The sequence below is a fragment of the Agelaius tricolor genome, unplaced genomic scaffold (genome assembly GCF_023055355.1).
Source record: "Agelaius tricolor isolate 1412-34295 unplaced genomic scaffold, bAgeTri1.0.p SCAF_7, whole genome shotgun sequence".
Lineage (NCBI taxonomy): Eukaryota > Metazoa > Chordata > Aves > Passeriformes > Icteridae > Agelaius > Agelaius tricolor.
The window spans coordinates 4,906,375-4,921,609 of record NW_027269267.1 but is presented as its reverse complement, the minus strand read 5'-3'; the positions used below and the strand labels follow the sequence as shown (position 1 = coordinate 4,921,609).

At 43.9% G+C, this 15,235-nt stretch overlaps 1 protein-coding gene across 1 annotated transcript in view; it reads right to left on the bottom strand.

The window, feature by feature from the left end:
- Positions 1–12,546, bottom strand: part of UMODL1 (uromodulin like 1) — a 51,344-nt gene extending 38,798 nt beyond the window's left edge. The window contains exons 1-2 of the mRNA XM_071431117.1: positions 12,471–12,546; positions 6,540–6,782 (exon numbers count right to left, since the gene is read on the bottom strand). Of these exons, the coding sequence (XP_071287218.1) occupies positions 6,540–6,782; positions 12,471–12,546 (319 nt within the window). The remainder of the gene's footprint in view (positions 1–6,539; positions 6,783–12,470) is intronic.
- Between the last annotated feature and the right edge of the window lie 2,689 nt (positions 12,547–15,235).

The following is a 15,235-nucleotide window of genomic DNA, read 5'->3' as shown; positions in this document are numbered from 1 at the left end:
TTGAGTTTCTAACTTTTCATTAATAATTATGGATGGATGGGCTCATAGGTAAGTTTCTAAATGTGGAGACACTGAAGCACTGAGAAACAGAAAATATGGCTGATAGCAGCTGTGACTAATCCAAATATTATCTAATGATCAAAGAAAACAGGTACTGTGTAAGGTAGAAGTTGAGAACTTTCATTTAACATTTTGTGGCACAAATTTAACCTAAGTTGCAGTAATTCTGTTCCAGCTGGCCACTGTTGGTAGCCCACACCAGAGAGCCCTGCAGAGAGGGCAGCTGAGGCAGGAGGTGGCTGATTCCCAAGCCAAGGGCAGACAGTGGTTCTGACTCAGTGCCAGCACAAAATCTCTTCTAGGGAGGAAAAGAGAAAATATTTCCAAGCCCTACAAACTCCCTTCTTTACCCACACTCTCAAGCACAGCTCCAAGCAATGCTCAGCTCTGGTCTTTCTAAGCAACCTGAAAGAAATCTCTTTTCCATTCATTTTGCACCTCCAGGTTTTTGATCCTTTACTGAGCAATTGAAGTCAGCCAGGAGAAAATGAACTTGTTTGCTGCAACAGGAACAGTCGTGGTGCAGGAAAACCACATTTGACATAATAAAGTCCAGAGCAAGTGAAAAGTCCACAGCAAACCATAAATCTGTTATGAACAGTCAGATTGTGGGTTTATAATTTCTGTTATCCCAAGGCTCTGGATGAGAGTAAATGTAAGGTTTCTGAGCAGGAGGGGGATATTGAATCTAGCAGGAGGGGATATTGAAGCTAGCACTTTTGGCCTCAGCCAAGTAACCTTCCTAGCCAGGGAAATTATCTTGATTAACCAAGATTTAAACTGAACTTTATAAAGCCAGGGAAATTATCTTAAATAACCAAGATTTAAACATAACTTGCTGCCAGGTCCTCCTCTCTCTGGGACTGTCACTCCACAGGTGGTTTCCCTAAACAGGTCCTTTTCTTAGAAATATCCCTCTTGCTTTTCAAAGCCACTTTCAGGTGTGATACAGCCTCAGCCAGGGAAATTATCTTGATTAACCAAGATTTAAACTGAATCTACACAACTTGCTGCCAGATACACGTTCCAGCTTCTTCTGTCTCTGGGGCTGGCACTCCATAGGTGGTTTCCCCAAACAGGTCATTCTCCTAGAAGGAGATGGATTTTCAAAGCCACATTCAAGTGTGATTTTCATTCTTGATTCTCAAAGCCACTTTCAGGTGTGATACAGCCTCAGCCAGGGAAATTATCTTGATTAACCAAGATTTAAACTGAATCCACACAACTTGCTGCCAGATACACGTTCCAGCTCCTCCTCTCTCTGGGACTGTCACTCCCCAAGTCATTCCCCCAAACAGCTCCTTTTCCTAGAAATATCCCTCTTGATTTTCAAAGCCACATTCAGGTGCGAAACAGCCTCAGCTGCCCTCAGCTGAGTCCCACACACATTCCCAGCCTCAAGTGATTGCTCCTTCCCAGCCTCCTGGGCAGGGAGCTGAGCAGCCTCTCATCCTGGATTTTGCACAAACACCAGCACCAAGGGATTTCCTTGTGTTAGAAAATTCCCTATTCACCAGTGCTCTTTGCTGTTCAAACCAGGCAGCTGGACCCAGGCATGGAAATTCCTCCAGCTCTGAGATTCAAGTGCACTTCAAGCAGCTTTGAGATTCAAAGCAGGTTTTTTTTTTCCCACCTGTGTCTCTTTTTTGTGTGTGTGTGTTTAACTGCAGTGTAAATGGTTTAATGAGTGCCATGCAATCTCAGAAAACACTATTGAATCCTGGCTGGGTGCCACAGAGCCATTTATCTGAAATCAAAAGGTCATCTTTTTCAGATCAACGGAAACAGAGATGGATTCACTTCACATTGCTGCCTAATTGTACCAGATGCACTTTGGAAATTCAATTTATGCTCTCCCCTTCAATCATGCTGGGGACAGTCACCTACCAAGCAAGCAGTGAGGAGCAAGGCAGCCAAGTCCTGTGTCATTTGGATGAAGTACAGGCTTTTCTCCTCTGTTATTTACATAAATGTATGGAAGCAGAACTGCAGCTTAGCAACCAAAGGTCACTTGCCAGCCTGCCTCTGGATCTGCTGTGGCTACAGGATGGGGCATCTCCCAGGAGATTGATGCTGAGGGACAACATTAGCTCAGCCATAACCCCCTTCCTCTCTCTCCTTCCATCTGGAAGGGATGGGTTCTTCCAGAGGGTGTGTGTGGTGGAGCCAGGGAACAGCACCCTGCATTTGTCTCAGGTATCAGAAGGTGGAGACAAATCTATGAAATGACAGAGGAGGCCCCTGGGAAAGTCTGTTCCAAAGGCAGGCTGGCAGTTTCCATCACACAGCCCTGGTTTTGGGGTCCTTCAGCTTTGGTAGGCTTTACTTGCTCAGGTGGGTGTTTTCCATCCTGATTGCCTCTCCAAGGGTTTAACTGGGATTTGTGCTGATCCAGCATCTGACAAGTATTTAACACCATTGCTGGGTGTTCCTTTTGCCTTGGAGGGGAGAAGGCTGAGGGGAATATGGGCAAGGTTTACAAAATCCCAAAGGCAGGGGGCAAGGTGAAGGTTTTCACCAGAGCCCACAGTAATAAATGGGAGAAAGAACTCACTTCTTCACCCAAACAGAAGGGAACTTCTGCAATCTGCCAGCACAGGGGGTGTGGAGACAGACAGCTTCAGAGGGCTCAAGAAGGGACAAGGCAATTCCCAGACAGGATTCCCATCAGCAGACACTGTGGGGAGCAGGCAGGGGTGTCAGTAATCCCATTTCTGCAGCTGCTGGGGGCACACAAGGGACACAAACTGCAGGGCAGCCAGAGCCACCTGCTCCTGGGTGCAGTCCCACAGGACATTCTGGCACCTTCCCACCCCAGGCTGATGCTGCAGTGCTGCCCACATGTGACACCCGTGTCCCCTGGCTTTCCTGTGACAGCCGAGCACAGGGTGCTCTGGTCACAGCCAGCATGGGAACATCTGCATGCCAGCTCTGCAAGGTCCCAGCCCTGCTGAGGGACACCTACAATGAGTCTTTTTTTACTTTTTAGTTGTTTTTCTGAAAATGTTTTTCTGAAAAACCTTCTCCAGAAGTTGTACACACAAGGCACGCTGATGAAAGCCTGGCTTTACCATTGCAAATCAAGTGCTCTCAAGAAACTCCACCATTAAAGTTGTCTTGAGCCTTCTTGTTTCAAGGTATATTTGTACATGTGTGCTTAAAAACCAGTCTTCATCATGTGCTGATGCACTCTTTCCCTCCCTAGCTGGGACCAGGCAGGGTTAGATGGCAGATGAGGAGCTCTCTGGTTTCATCTTAGGCTGGAAAGTGGGCAGCAAGCCAGCCAGCAGGAGAAATACCCATAGCATCCATTCAGGCAGCTGGAAACAAGCCTGGAGAGCTGGGTCCTGTCTCTACCTAAGAGACAAGATGCTGGGGGAAGTTTTTTATGATGAAACAACCTTCAGGGTTTCACAGGTCCATGAGCTTGACCTGCAGCCCTGTGCTCCAACCACACAAGTTGTTAAAAGCAGCACTAAGCACCATGAAAATCAGAATAAATCCATGAAAAAATTAAAACTGCACCCAAGGTGTGTGAAGGCAGGTCTGAAACCAACAGAGAATGGCTTGATCTCAGTTTCTCTGCAGCTCAGTTGCCCATCTGTGAACGACACACCCACAGCCTTTGTGAAATTGTGAAATTTGTGAAATTGCTGCCTGTGGGTCCACCAGGATTCACCTCCAGAGGTGATAAATAATTCTGTACTCAGTGAGAGGCTGAGCAGAGCACTGAATGTGCAGGTCAGGATGGCACAGTCTGGGGAGCTCCTCCATCATCCCTGGGTACTGGGAAATGTGGTCCTTGGGGCACTGCAGAGCTGGACCAGGTATTAAAATGGTTCACTGATCTGCATGCATGGGCAAAAAGAGAGAAAATTTTTTTTTTAAATTTAATTCTACCTTAAGAATTAATCTCAGCACGTCCTAACTTTTAGATATTTAACTTTCCAGCTGTTATTTTAAAATGTCAAAGTCATTTGTGTGCGCACCTGTAACAGTATCCTGATGGACAGACACACAACTAGTGTGAGAACTACCAGAGCAACTTGACCAGAGTAAAGAAATAATAAAAGCTGGGCCTGCCATATCCCAGGCAGGGGCAAATGTTTCCTTCTAGGAAGAGAAGGTGAGGAGTGGCCAGGAGCAGGCTCCTGGGAAAGGTCATGGAGACCTTTCCAGCCCTGGCAGGGTGGGGAGCACGCCAGCATGGATAATGTCATGAAGAAAATAACAGCAGTTCAGCAGTGTGCTGTGCAGTAATTTCTGCAGTTCCAGTTTCTCTTCTCATCATTTATTTAAGACTGTGTCTAGACAGTGCATTACCATTCACAGAATTTATGACTAATGCCCTGAAAAAGCAAAGATACCAGAATAATGTAAACATGGAAATCACCTAGAAGCCATACAAATCCTTAAATGGTTTTAAATATTCCCAAATTAATTTTTACAGGAAAAAGTGTCAGGGTGACCACAGCATTTCATGGACAAACCTGCCCAGAGTGCCCATCAACAACATGGCAGGGGCAGGGTGGAAATTCTGCAGCTGAGCTTTACAAGAGATTTACAGATTTGTTCATGTTGGATGAAACAGAATCATCAACAGCTCTCAAGCCTAAAATATCCCTAGAGATGCTTTTAAGAGACAGAATTATAGTGGGAAAGAAATATTTCAAGCGTTACCAGGATGCTTTTTTTTCCACACAAGAAGATGGTCTTGACTTTCAGAGGTTCAGAAACACCTGAATTTCTTGTGCAGTGACAACCATGGTGAGTTTTCCACATTTAGCTGGCATAGCTCTTTCCTTGTACTACAGAATTAAAAAGCCATTTTCTCTGCTTGCCTCTCAGTCTTGCCATGAGATACTTACAGGCAAACATGTATGCACATGTCTGTATATCCAAAAGACTTCACTGAAGTAACTTTTCAACCAGAATTAGATGCACTGGAGATGGAGCTGATGCTTGGAAAATAGAGATGATCAGCAGCAGGTCCTTTGCCTGTCTGACAAATCTGCTTGGGGACACAGTAATCTGCAGCTCAAATTCTGCTTTGCTGGGACTCCATAACAGCCAAACAACAGCAGGATACAGTAAATTAGGAATTATGCTTTAATTTCTCTTCTCTAGCAAGAAAATATTTTTAGGTACAAATAAAACATATAGACCATTTTTGTGTCCCCATCCTGTTAAAATCCTGCTAGACACACAATATTCTACCTGTGACTGTGGAGAAAACGCCTGTGGGGGAAAAATAATGTTTGGAAATTCTTTTTCCAATGCTCTGAAGCAACTTAAATGTGGGATGAGCACATTGTTCTTGACAGATCCCATGACAGGACATATGGCTCATCCCCCCTCATAGCACAGTTACATGAGCCTCTGCAGGAGCAGGTTTGGGGACATTCCCACAGATCTGAGTCACCCAAGTCTTATGACCCAAAACAAGGGCCAGGGCTGCCACAGGACCTTTCCTTTCAATCTGCTGTTCCTGTGTGGGGTTATGTTAACACCCAGGTTCATACTGAAAAGCGGAAATAGGGAAAATGCAAAAAATAAGAGACAAAACTACGTCCTGCGGAACTTTTCTGGATGACAGAAAAGTTCAGTGCTGGTTTAGATAATTCAAGAGGCCTGTTCAGCTTAGAAGCATCTAAATTTATCCATTGGAAAAAGAAAGTTCCTTTTCCCCAAGGAATCCCCTCCATCTATGTCTCAAGTTCTGATAAAACTGGGAATTTCTTATTGACAGCTGGTAACCCTTATATAGGAAGGGGAAAAAGCTTCCATCTTGAGACAAAGGTGATAAAGTCCTCCTGAATAGACTCTTATTAACACTCAGATGTTGTATCAGATCCACCAAAAAGTTCACCAGTCCTCAGACCTCCCACACAGTCACAGGTAACCAAGGAAGTCCTAAGAAAATGGGTCCTAGTCTAGTTTTGGTTGGAAAGCTTCTGCTATCACATTGCCCTGAGGTCACAGGTTGTTTTAAATGGGAACCAAAACTGGGTTTGCATTCTGGGAACAGACCCTGCTCCACATCAAAGGAGATGTTATCTATCCCAAGTGCATCCTGAATTCCTTTTGAGGAGAAAGCTCCTGGTGTAAATGCAGGTAGGCTCAGTGAATTGCAGGCACCAGACAGTGAATTATTGCTCTTGGCCAGGGATTTTGGCCTGAGCCTGGACAGGTAATGAGCCCTTGGAGGGCTAATGAGCAGGTGCCTTCCTCAGGCTCTCTGGAAGTTTAGTGAATTTGTGACTAGAGGTGGCAAAGAGCAAGAATCAGGAGCTTTAATCTGCTATGTTTACTCCTTGCCATGTTGGACAAAGTTTACTGTTCATGATTTTACACTCATTTATTTCAGTGAATAGGAACCTATGGCCCAGGACTGAATTAAGCCTTTACACATCTCAGCTGAAGTGAATCTTCTTCCATAAGAAGCATTTATTTCCTCTCTTAATCTGGCTAAAACTTACCTAGAGAGCAGTAGAGTCCAACTTGTTCATATCCTTCACAACAATCTGTGAGGGTGATGGTTTCAGGGACTTCAACAGTGTGGAACTCTGTTCTGTGGTGTGTCTGGGGACACACCATCCACGGGATCCACCCTCCACAGGATGTCTTCTTCTCAGAGGACTTTTGGTAGGCAACCATTTTAAGCACACTTTTGGTCAGGGTGTTGTTGCACAGGTGGTACCCTAGCAAAGAGAGGCCTTTTTCTAGGAATCAGAAACAGGGAAGAAAAGGATCAGCATTAACTTGTCACCTTGATGGGTTTTGGTTTCCTTTTTCTACCTCTGTCGAGGCTGGGATTGAAGGCACTTGAGATGATACTTCATGTTCAGACCCAAGAGTTCATTGTTTATTATCAATGTTACAGCGTCACAGCTGTGAGTTCTGCAGCATTTCACTAGCAAGGCTCAAAATGGTTAACTATCTCAAAATGGTTAACTATCTCTTGTTACAAGGTATTTTAAGGCTAAACTATCCAATTAAGAAATGACACCTAAATTATGTTCATGTTTAACCCAATAAATGATCCTTTGAATCCCACAATGCAGACTTTTCTGTCCAATTACAGAACATCACCCAGATCCATGAAGAAGAAGGAGGAAGAAGGTGAAGAAGAAGAACCTGCCTCCACCCTAAAACCTCTATCTTGCTTCAGATTTATTTCTATATTCTAAAAGGCCAAACTCTAAGTTTTCCACCCTGTGATATTACACACTTCTAACCAACTCCACACCCACAATCCCAGTGCTGTTAATCAATTTTGGAAGCCTGTTCCAGGCCTTCCAGGTCAAATGCGTTGCTCTCCAGGGACTCAGAGTCTGTCTGTGCAGAAAGTCTAAAATTCTCAGCATCCAGAACTCCAACATCACCCCAGAGCAGGAGTTCCCTGCAGTATCCAGTGGAAAACAGAGTTATAAGAAAGCAGTGACAGAACCAACACAGATGAATGATTCCCAGGAAGGCTGACATTAGGAAGAACATCTCTTCAAAAAACAGACACAAGAAAGAATTGGTAGTGACTGCTTGTCATGGGCATCACTTTGGTCATGAAAGGATGAAGATTGGCAGAAAATTCAAAGAGTTCTTGGTGCCTTCAGGAGTGAGGCAGAAAAAGGGCAATTTAACTCAAGTTAATATTAAAGAAATTTACATATGTTAATATAAATTAAGAGTACAGCACAATAGGCACTTCCAGGGCAGAGTCATCCAAGTAGTTTAAAAGCCCACTCCAGCCTCCTGCTGCCAAAACCTTCATCACTCCCCACTGACTGTAAAGGGAACAAAGGGTGAAGAACTCATGGGCAGATGAGTCACAGGAGATGTCTGGAATAAGACATCCTTCAGACATCACCCTAGGCTAAAACTGGGTACTCATACATCACTGGGAAGCACTTCCAGGTGTCTGACACAAAAGGTATTCCTGGAGATCCTGCACTGCCTCTCTGCATTTGTAGCAGACCTTGTTGATCAGCCACTGGAAACCTGCAGTGTTTCATTGACAAACAAAGTCAGTGATAAGGTCATTAACTGCATCATTTCACACAGGTCTGGGGATGGGACTCAGCCTCCAGAGTTCTGAAACCATTTCTGATGAGGAGTGAACTTGTTAGGTGCTGTGGAAACCCAGGGCACTGGGAATATTCCTCTGTCTGCTCTGGGGTGCCCTGACCCCCAGGGATGCACTGACTCTGACCCTCATTCATGGAGAAAGTTTCCCAGACTTCAAGATAGGCTGGAATCCACAAAAGTGTGAAATAGATTATAGAGAGTAGTGTAGGTGCATCACTTGGTGAGAAATTGAGGTTTTGGGGTTTTTAGTATGCTGTGGATGGCAGCAAGATGGAGGGCACAGGGCGTTGTCCTGGGTTTCTTCTTCATGCTTCTTCCTCCTTCTTCTCCATGGGTTTGGGTGGCATTTTGTAATTGGGCAGAAAAGTCCCCATTGCAGCTCTTTGGGATCAGTTATTGGGGTAAAAGGGAAAATAATCCAGGTGTCAGTTCTTCATTGGAGAGTTTAGTCTTAAAAGTCCTTGTAACAAGAGATTGTTGCCATTTTGTGCCTTCTAATGAAAAGCTGCCAAATTCACAGCAGTGAGACTGTTTTACTGATAAGAAATAATAAACACCTGAGTCTGAACATGAAACACCATCCCAAGTGCCTTCACTCCAGACCCAGAGAAACCCACAACTGGAACTGCCACAAGGTGCTTTGCTTAAAACTGAAATACTTCAGCAGGGATAGGGGAAAAACCCCAACACCAAACAGCAGAAAGAAACCCCAACAACAGCAACAAAAGCAGATGGAGTTTAAGAATTAGCAGTAAGAAACCTACAGTCATGTCACAGCCATCAGGCTGGCTCCTAATGAGATGTTATAGAAGCCAGAGGGGCTGAGTCACCCTGTGTCCCACTTGGGAAATAGATCAGATGGAATTAAAATGCCTGCATCATCCTCCAGCCAAAGCAGAAGAAACTTTAATAAGGATAAATATGAATTAGCTGCAGAGATTCAAATATAGCAGGACTGTTTTCTTTTTTTCTGAGAGCTCTGAGGGCACCAGGGTCAGCCAACAGACAGACTGAAGCTAACACAATATACACAACAGGCAGACAATTAAAACATTTACAGTTCATCGTATTTGTACAACTTATCTCCTGTCTGAAAACATGAAATGAGTTAAAAACAATTCAAGAAGGAAAAAAAATTGTTAGGCTTTTAGGAATCCCATGCTTTTATCACAGCTAAACAAAAGGCATTTGTGCAATTTGAGCAGGACTAGGAAAAGAGCTTTGGAGAGGAGGATCCATTTGCAGTGCAGGGACGGTCCAGAAGAAAACATGGAATAGACTTTGGTGTCTAGAAATGGCCTCTGGCAGCCCAGCCCTGCTCTGCCTCCCTCCTCTGTGCCTTCCTCCTGCAGCCAAAGGCAGAGCTGACGCTGGATTGTGCTCCAGGGAGAGCCAGAGAGCTCCCACAGGCTCCAGGGGCTCTGTGCTGCTGCTTGGAGCAGGTCAGCAGGAAAATATTGAGAGTGGAAACCTCATCCCTGCTTCTTCCTCCCCGCCAGCCTCCAGCAGGACCCCCCTGTGTCTGCTCCCTGGGGCTCTGGGGACACTGCTGGGGTCTGCACAGCCCTGAGAGGCACCAGGCTGCTCTCTGTCCCTGAGCAGGGAGGGAGGGAGGTGCTCAGGAGGGACAGAGGACACCCAGGCTGGCTCAAAGCCTGGATCAAGCCCCTGCCTGAGCCAGGAGAGGAGCCCCAAGGCTGGGATGGAGCTCTGACCAGGACGTGGCTGTGCAGGATGAAATGGAAGGAGAAGAGAGCCAGAGAAAGCAAGGGGACCTCTGCCTCTGGCTAACTTTAGGATAACTCTCTGGGAGAATGGGAAAGGACAGCAAATGTGGGTTCTGGAGCAGGAATCAGAGCTCAAGGGCTGCCTTTTATTCAATGTGTTTGATCCAGTAGCACCTCACATGAGGCACAAGTGCCTGACAAGAAGCAGGCAGCTGTCACTGCATTTTGGAAAGCATTGCCTTGCCATGTGTTAACACTGCTCCAAGAATACCTTTCTCTGCAAATGCTCCTAGGCATGTAGGTGTGGGGGGGAAAAAAAGTCTTGCTCCAACTTTTTAATTTGTTTTTTGGGTTTTTTTTAAAATTTGTTTGTAACCTGGATGGCTAAATAACCAGAGTGGAGCAGAATTAATGCCTAAATAATTTTGGTTATAGCCTTTCCCTGGAGAAAGTGCACAAACATCTGTTGTAACCAGGGAAGGAGGCAGGAGCAGGACAAGTACTGTTCTATGAAAATGAGAAAGAGGAACTCCTACATTAAGGAATCAGACTGTTATAGTATAAAATCAGGTTTGAGGGGAGTAGGGCAGGTGAAAAGCAAGAGCTCAGCCTTGTTCCTCATGCCCATGATCCAGCTCATGTAAAGCCTGGCAAGAGCAAAGCAGGGACTGGAAGGGAAAAACTGAGTAAGGAGAGCACTGAGGATTCGTGCTGTCCGTGCAGAGCTGAGGCTGCAGCACTGGAAAGCTAAAAATTCCAGTGTCAGCTGAGCTGGCTTAGTCTCTACAGCAATGTGCAACATAAATACAGGTATGAAACTGAGAATAAGATGGTGTAGAATTAGACACAGTTTATAATTGGAAGCTACAGCTGTCAGAGCAGATATGAAGTCATAATTCATACTTAAACATTGATACTAGGTATATATATATACATATATATATATATATATATATATACATATATATATATACACACACACACAGTAGGTATAGAATGAGGCTGCCAAAGCCTAAAGAGGAGCTCTGAGATGAGGCTGTGGTGGTACAAAAAGATGCCCTCAGTGCAAGAAGTTGGACTGGAGGTGTCAGGGAAAGGTGCAGCACCACCAGCCTCTGCCCCATCCATCACTTCCAGACCATTCAAAACAAGCTTTGGCACTCACAGAGTTCAATTCTTTTGCTGACAGCAGTTTGCTGCTGAGCAATGTGGCTTGGATCAATTTGGGCTCTTTAGCAAATTGGCTTTCTGTTCTCATTACTCCCATCTATGGGATTATGGCACAGTCAAATGGAATTGAAATGCACTGGCTGCTGTTTTCAGTGACTCAAAGCTGAAGGCAATGGCACAGCAGAAGGCAGTCACCTGCCATTATTATGGATGTGTTACACCTATCATTTCTGGATTTTAGAATTTTGTCTCAGAAGCCACCAGCTTTCAGCACCATCAGGGAAAATATCAATTTTGTTTTTATGTAAAGCAAGAGCATAAACAATTAAAGCAAACCCTTTGTCAATAGGAACAAACACTGAGAGGAAAGCAAAGGCTGCACAGGAATGGGCTCCTTGGAACTCAAGGTTAAACCCAGATCAGAACTGAGAGCACGACCAAAACACAGCAATAAAAAAATGCTTCATAGCATTCATGCCACAGACAGAGCTGCAATTCTGGAAACTTCACCACCCAGGTGCCACAGGAGCCACTGTGAGCTGGGATCTGCCAAATCTTTTCTCACTGGAGAGCAGTCAGACTGCAAGACAAGCCTCTTTCTTGTCTTGGCATAACCTCAGAAATAAACTGTTGGAACAGGTTCATGGAGGGCAGATTCAAGCTCAAGTTTTGAAATGCAAATGCTCCAAAACATGAATGAAAAAAGGATCATGGACTTGATTTTTCTACAAATTCCAAATTTCAAAGTCAACACCATTTACTTTAAATGGCACTGGAGTGGGAATTCTATTGGTCCTAATGTCTGCAAACCTCTTTTCAGCTGTGGCTTTGACAGAATAACAGAAAAGCCTGCAAGGTTCTAAGAAATATGGTTTATATTTAACTGAGACTCACAAAACCACATAAGTAAAGAAAAGCAATGAAGAGCAGTCAAAAATCATATTTTCTCATTTAAATGAATCAAACCAGAAATTAAGAATAAATTAGGGGTTCATTTAGCAGTTACATTTGGGTTAGGGTTTTTCAAAATTACAGCCCATACCACAGATGAAATTTAAGCATGTCTTCTACAGCTTCCTCTCATCCATCCCCAGGAATCTGCCAGGCACATTTCCTGCTAATGCTTATTTTAAAGACAAGTTTCATAAAAATTTGCACAATACTGAAGACAAAGCAGAAATTCTCCTTGTTCATTTCTGGCACAAAGGAAATGACAAGGATTTTTGCCTGGGGATGAAAGGTTGGGGACAAAGGTTGCATTTTTTGCTTGGTTAGATTTTCTCTGTTCAATTATCAACAGAGGATTCTCAAATTATCACTGGGACATTGCCAGAGAGAGAGAGTGGCCACCTTGGCTGGTTTATTTCAAAGAAATATCTATGCAACACCCAAACTAAGCAGTCCTGTGGCCAGGTTTGCATCACTCACCTGTAGTTTCAGCTCCCCTTCCCTGCTGTGTGGCTGCCCAGAGGATGAGAACAGAAATAAAGGTGATCCTGGCCATTGCAGGGCCAATCCTAGATAAACCTTCCTTATCTCTTTGTTTCCAAGGTGGCAGAGCTTGGCTGTCCTCACTGGTAGTCTTTTGGATTAGGGGAAAAGGTGCTCTGGGTTTTTTCCTTTTGCAGGGAGGTGATAACTGCTGGCAACAGAAACAAATATCTCCACTGGGAATTTTGCTGGTTCTCTCTCCTCTGTGTTCTCTCCAGGGAATTTTCCTCTTCTGCCTGTTCTACTTGGCTCCCCCCAGCCTGACTTTGAGAAAAATGGCATTTTAAATTTCTGCTTTAGTCCTGTTCATCCTTCAGAGCATTTATTCCCTCTCACCCCTTAAACACTCAACATCTGGGAGCCAGACTGACACACCTCAAAAACCAGGTAATGTCACAGACATCTTTTATGGAAAATCCTTTCCTTAAGATTTTTCATCCTGAGAAGCTGAGAGGCCTCAGGAACAAAATGTAACCAATGGTTATCTGCTGCTGTGGAATGCAACAGGTGCATCTGGGATTGGTCTCATGTGGTTGTTTCTAATTGATGGCCAATCACAGCCCAGCTGGCTCAGACAGAGAGTCCGAGCCACAAACCTTTGCTATCATTCCTTCTTTTTCTATTCTTAGCCAGCCTTCTGATGAAATCCTTTCTTCTACTCTTTTAGTATAGTTTTAATGTAATATATATCATAAAATAATAAATCAAGCCTTCTGAAACATGGAGTCAGATCCTCATCTCTTCCCTCATCCTGAAACCCCTGTGAACACGGTCACAAGGTATAAACATCCTGAATTCAGTTCCTGTCCACACATCAGGTGGTATTACTCTGAAGGACTTTGTTTCTGTATTTTGAAAGCAAACTAAGAGTAAAAGCAAATCTCTCTGTGCATGTTCATTCCTGAGTTTAAGCTGTTTGTCACTGTGCTCCTCATTTCGCTGCAATTCCAGCATCCCCTAAGACAGAGCAATGCCAGGCAATCAAGAGCCTTGTTAAGCAGGGCATGAATCAGGTCTGAAAAACCAAAAATCCCTTTTTTTTTTTCATTGTCTAAATAATCAAGGCACATTCCCAAGATAGATGTGCCTCCAGCTTTGCAGCACATGACAATAACTTCAGTGCAATGTCACTTGGCTCAGGCAGAGACAAGGAGTGAACACAGGATGATATTTTATGAGGAGCTGACACTAAAGGATGGAAAAATCACAGGTACAGCTCTTGGAGCTGAGGCAATATGTTCAGAAAAACACTTCAATACGTTTCACAGTGTTGCAGACAATTTCATGTGAGTGAAAGGGACCTGGAACCACAGACCCTCTCATTTGTGAATATTCAGGGAGCAGAGATGGGGCCTGGAGCAGCATTGAGGCACTTGTGAGCTGTTCTTCTGGCTTGGAAAATCAAATATCAAGCTTATCATGGGGAAAGAAAATGAAAAGCAAGAAAAACAATGGAAAATTAAAGCTTTCCCAGGAGAAAGGAAAAAAAATCAGTATTGTAGAGTGCTTCAATAAAAAAAAAAAATTTAAAAAGAAAAAAAGAATCAATGTAGAAACATTTCTGCTCTAAGGAGAATGTGCACCTTAGCACCAGGATGTCCTGCCAGGCTGTATCCAAGATGCACCACTCACATCTCCTGCCAGGAAGGCAGCAGGAAGCCTCTGGCTGTAGGCTGGGCAGGGGATGCCATCTGACTTAAAACCCAGACTAATAAATAAATAATCACAAGAAAGAGGACCTAAACCAGTGAAATTCAATGGTCAAATATAAATATTTCTCTTCATGATCTGTATTTTTTTTTAACTATCTAAATTTTCAGGAAAAATACCTTGGTTAATTTTTTTGGCTAGCACTGAAAAAAAACAGATCTTTAGCCTTAGAAACCCTTAGAAATTACTTTGTCCCTCCCATAAAGAATTATGTCTTGTCCAATTTCAGATATAGGTAATGCCAGACTGACATGTGAATTGGATTGCATCTGAGTTGGACCTCCATGGCAGTAGTGAGTCAATGGCTCCTAAATACAGAATGTGCAGAACATCCTTTTCAAATAAAAATTTGAGAAAAGTAAGTGAACAGTTAACCCAAACAAGAAATGGCTACAGAAATCATGAGTATTTCAGGATTTACCTGGCAATTTGCAAATTCTTTGAGGTTTTGCTTTACATCAGCATTATTTCTTCAGTTACCATCAGTTAGGCTCACAGCAATTTACTTTTTAACAATCCAGACACTGGAAAAGACCACTCAGGCAATTAAGGATGCAAACTGTGTCCTGTCCAGCCCTTTTCACATCTTCCAGCCCCATTCTTGTCCTGTATTAATTGCAGCAAGTTTAGGATGATGTCCTGCATCCCCTGCAGCAGCACATGCTCTTTGTGATCAGTTGCATTTGCTCAGCACAAGCCAACAGAGGAATCTACAGATTCATCAATATTTTGGATAACTGAACATCTGTACATGCGTGGGTGACTGCACATTACTCCATTTTTAGTTACCATCTTTGTATTTCTCAGATGAATTTTTGGTCTTTTCTCCCTTATCCCTTTTAAGTAAGTGCTGGCTGTTTCCCAGGGAACAAGTGGCAGAACAAGAAATGGCCTCAGGCTGCTCCAGGGGAAGTCCAGGTTGGACATCAGGAGGAATTTCTTCACTGAAAGAGTTGTCAGCATTGGCAGGGGCTGCCCAGGAGGTTTGGAGT